Source organism: Abrus precatorius, unplaced genomic scaffold (genome assembly GCF_003935025.1).
Source record: "Abrus precatorius isolate BTA unplaced genomic scaffold, Abrus_2018 Scaffold3, whole genome shotgun sequence".
Taxonomy (NCBI): domain Eukaryota; kingdom Viridiplantae; phylum Streptophyta; class Magnoliopsida; order Fabales; family Fabaceae; genus Abrus; species Abrus precatorius.
The window spans coordinates 26,234,718-26,239,139 of record NW_020874373.1 but is presented as its reverse complement, the minus strand read 5'-3'; the positions used below and the strand labels follow the sequence as shown (position 1 = coordinate 26,239,139).

The window sequence follows — 4,422 nt, the reverse complement described above, 5'->3', positions numbered from 1 at the left end:
TCTAAAATTTTATATAATGTAATAAAGAAAAGTTAAATAACAATTTTAATCTTTAAAATTTAGAACAAAATCAACAGATGTAAGTAAAAAGTAAAACTATTGAATGAGAAAAAGTGAAATTTACACATTTTTAAGTCAAATTTAATTATAAAATATATACATGATAAACTATGAAAAAATAAATTTATAAATGTTTTTCTAGCAAAAAGAATTTAATAAATGTGTTACTTTTCAAATATCTTATAAGTTCAAAAATATTAATTCTGCTTAGATATAATAATTTGTAAGACCTGATGTAGTATTTTGTAGAAAATAATTTCATCTCGACAAAAAATCACCGCCAAGACTTAATTTTAATAAAATCCAGCAAGCATATAGCATTGATGGACTCATTCTTAAAATAATTTCATTACATATAAACTGGAGAGACCATATGAACCCATAGCTGAAAATGATCTCAATAAGTGTTTTAAAAAAGTAACTATGTGCAAGAATGTGATTACATGTTTCATCAAAACCTATAAAATCTTTTAAGGAAGTGGAAGGATAGTGTAATATGAATTTTTTAAGGAAGAAAAATATAATTTTTGTTATCATCAAAATAATTTGTATTACTCACAAGAGCACAAATAATACTCCATAAGAAGAACTTTATACGTGGTTTACACATGTTTGCTATTGCTTAGGTTCACTTGTATCCAATTCCCTGAGCTTGAACTTGACTTAGCTTAAGGGAGGAGAAGCATTGAGACGTACCCAATCTCACAAATCAAAAACATAAGCTAAATATAGGGAGAGAAGCAAGACGTACAGAAAACTAGCGTGTTTCATTAACTTGGGAATAATAGCTTCACAGTCTCCTTCGACTCAAGGCACCAGTAATTATATGAAAAGCAACTTGTTGGCAAATGGGCATATAATGTACCTCATGATTTCCTTTTGATCTCCTCTAAAACTCAATTTGAATTTGCACTTCCAATTGAGAATATAATTGTATTCCTATGGCACCAAATTGTAGTTGTCCAAATTGCACAGGTATCCTTCCATGCTTTCCTCATATTAATCCATTGTGAAAAGTGAAATGTGTGCTCTTCCAGGCTTTGTATTTCAGGTATCTCCATCTGTAACTATAAATAAATTTCATCCTAAATTCTTTTTTATAACTGCAATTGAGAACCAGGTGCAGTGTGGTTTCATTTCCTTCTCCACATAGCACATATGTATTATTATTAGTAGTGTATATTAATCCTCTTCTCCCTAAATTTTGTTTAGAGGAAAAAGCATCAATCAACACTTGCTATGCAAAAATCTTCATCTTATGGGTTGACCATGATTTCCAAATTCTCTTGGTTGCTAGCAAGACCCTTAAATTAGTTTCCTCCACTAAGTACATTTGTTGTTGTATGAAATTGTATGTCTCCTTAACTGAGAATCCTTTTAAGCTATCCGCCAACCAACACCACTTGTCATTTTTATGTGGAGTTGGTTGCAAAATAGTACACAAGTTAGTAAAACACGTAAAACACTCCTCTACTTACACCCTTAGCTCCCTCCTCCATTTAAGGTCCCAAGTTCAACCATTCACCCACACACCAAATTCCGCCACCACTCCCTCCTTATCAACTGAAAGCTCAAAAAAGTTCAAGAAATTGAAAAGTCAAGGTAGTAGTACCAATTGAATTTAACTTTAAATAAAGATAAACTTAAATTATAATAATGTTTTCTATAACTAAAACATCAATTAATTATAATAATTTTTAAATTTTTTGCAATTCAATTGAAAACGTACCTTTTAAATAAGGTCAAAGAAAACAATTAATAACAAAAAATTTAAAATTTATTTTATCTTGTTAGTTTTCTAAAAATATAGTTGCATCGTAGAATATGAAGAGGTGTGGGATATCCATTGGATATTAGCAATAGTGGCAGGCTGGCCCGGACCACAAGTTGTAAGCGTGTGTTGTCTCATGCTAGTGGGTGCACATGGCCGGTATGTATGACTTGCGTCGACTACACTAGTTACTGTCACAGATCAGATAAATGAATAATCAACATTACTCAATAATTTCTATTATTTTATTTTTTTAAATATAATTATATACTATCGTTATAGTAATATCAGACTGGTTAATTAATAACCATACATAAATTGCCATAATTTGCAGTTTATCTCTTGCATCTGCATTTGCAAACATTTCGTTATTCAAAATTTAAGTGCATGGGCAATGCAACCTGTCCACTATAGGTTCTAGAGTATATACACTGATGAAACTTCATTGACAACTAATCAATAGCTCATGTATTATACAGGCTTTTAAAAATCGATTAATTTTATACAAAAATATAGAATAAAAAACTCGTAATTAGGTAAAAAAATGGCTTTTAAAATATCTCATGTGTACACTCTTGACAGTAAATTAGACAGCTGAAGAAATAACAGTGAAGAAACAAAGGGAAAGTTGCGCGTTATCTTGATTTCATTTTGAGCGAGTGGTCCAAATGAAACACAATCCTATTATTACATTACAATGGAAGTGTTCAATCACTGATGAAGCCTATCTCTGTTCCTATCTATCCCTCTCAATATTACATTACAATTCAAGTGCCATAAAACACTCTCAAGTGTAAAACTACTTCAACTTTTAAATCAAAACGAAACTCCCTACCTACTCACTTATCAGGTATTTGGATTTTCTTTATAAAAATTTCAAACTGAGTATTTTTAAAAATTACAAAAAAATTAAAAATCAAACCAAATTAGACGCATCACGTTGCGAATCACCGTCTCTGTTCGAACCCGACCGCTTGACGGTGCTCGTCGCGGCGACACCAATGGTGGCGCGACAAATCGGGCAATTCGAGTGGTTGCTCAGCCACATCTCAATGCAAGAAGCGTGGAACGAGTGCTTGCACGCGCTCAGTTGCCGGACTTCCTCGCCGTCCGCGAACGCCGACAAGCAAACCGGGCACTCGCCGCCGATCTCCTTCGAGTGCTGCTCCTTCTGGTACTTCACGCCGGAAGCTGCGGCGGTGGCGGCACTCTCGACGTCGTGGTGCGCGATCTCCGAAGCGACGGAGGGATCGCCGACGGAGAGTTCTCGGCGGCGGAACGACGGGCAAGGGAAAGCGAAGATGAAGGTGTAGATTAGGGCGGGGATGGTGACGATGGCGACGAGGGCAAGGAGGAATTCGAGAGGCGAGAGATCGACGGAGCTGTGAGAGGAGGGGAAAGGCGGCGGAGGTGCGGGGAGGACGGTGATCTGGAAGACGGAGTTGGGAGCACCGGCGAACGGTGGCGGGGGAGGAAAGGGGAGGACGGTGGCTTGTCCGGCGGAGCGCGGCGGAAGAGGGAGGGGGAGCGGTGGCGGAATTGAGATGACGGTGGGTGAGTTTTGCATTGTGACAGAAGTAGAGAGAGTGATTATTATTGTTATTATTATTAATATTAATAATGTCATGTGTGGCTTTTTGGGTGTTTTTGTGGACTGGTCTTATTTTTCTTATTATTTATTTGAGGAAAAAGGTGGTTGAAAATGGTTGTTGGGAGAATGAAAGGGACTGAGAGTGGAATTTTGGTGTGAGAATTCTTTGAAGTAATAATTGAATTGGGTGAGTGAGAGAGTGTGATGAGCATGAGACGATGAGGAATGGATGGGAATGGAGAAATTTTGGGTTCAACTGTAAGAAGACAGAATACACAGCTGGACCCTTTTGTCACAATACCTATCTCTCTTTTCCTTTCTTATCTTTTATTTTTCTTATCACTGTTACAAACAATACACAGCTCCAGTGTCTGTTTCCGCTCTTATGCCATTTTACTCCATTTCAGTGTAATTATTTAATGCATATTTCAAGAAGCATTTCACAGATATATATATATATATATATATATATGCATTTCACAGATATATATATATATATATATATATATATATATATATATATATATATATATATAAAACTACATTGTAAAACTTTTTAGGATGTTCTATTAGAGTCCAAATGCCCGCCCACCTATGTAAAGTGACAACGTTTTAAAAAGTCATGCATTTCCTCTTTAGACCCACATATTTCATTATTGTATCTCCATCTATATTAAATAGATAAGGTTTCTCTCCCTAGAAAATATTTAGTATGAGAAAGAAACTTCTTATGTTGTGCACAAGATAGTTTACCATTTAAACATACGAGTTTGAGAGATTGCCAAGAGATACTCATTAGGAAATGTCTCTCTTGAAGGAAAAGGATCATCCATCTTATTAGGCCTTAATTTTGCTTCCTATTTTAAAATAAAATATTTAATTAATAAAAATAATTACTTTAGACATAAGCAAATAGATATAAATTTATCAAATGTAAAAACTATAGTTAACTCTTTTTTCATTGTTATATAATTTTTTATGCCTCACCAAGGGTCTTGTA

The 4,422-nt window shown here is 34.8% G+C and overlaps 1 protein-coding gene across 1 annotated transcript; it reads right to left on the bottom strand.

Moving 5' to 3' along the window:
- Nucleotides 1–2,449: 2,449 nt before the first annotated feature.
- Nucleotides 2,450–3,643, bottom strand: LOC113863485 (RING-H2 finger protein ATL33-like). The gene has a single exon (XM_027497084.1). It carries the CDS (start codon nucleotides 3,456–3,458, stop codon nucleotides 2,748–2,750), a length of 711 nt encoding a protein of 236 aa, XP_027352885.1. The 5' UTR covers nucleotides 3,459–3,643; the 3' UTR covers nucleotides 2,450–2,747.
- Nucleotides 3,644–4,422: the final 779 nt, after the last annotated feature.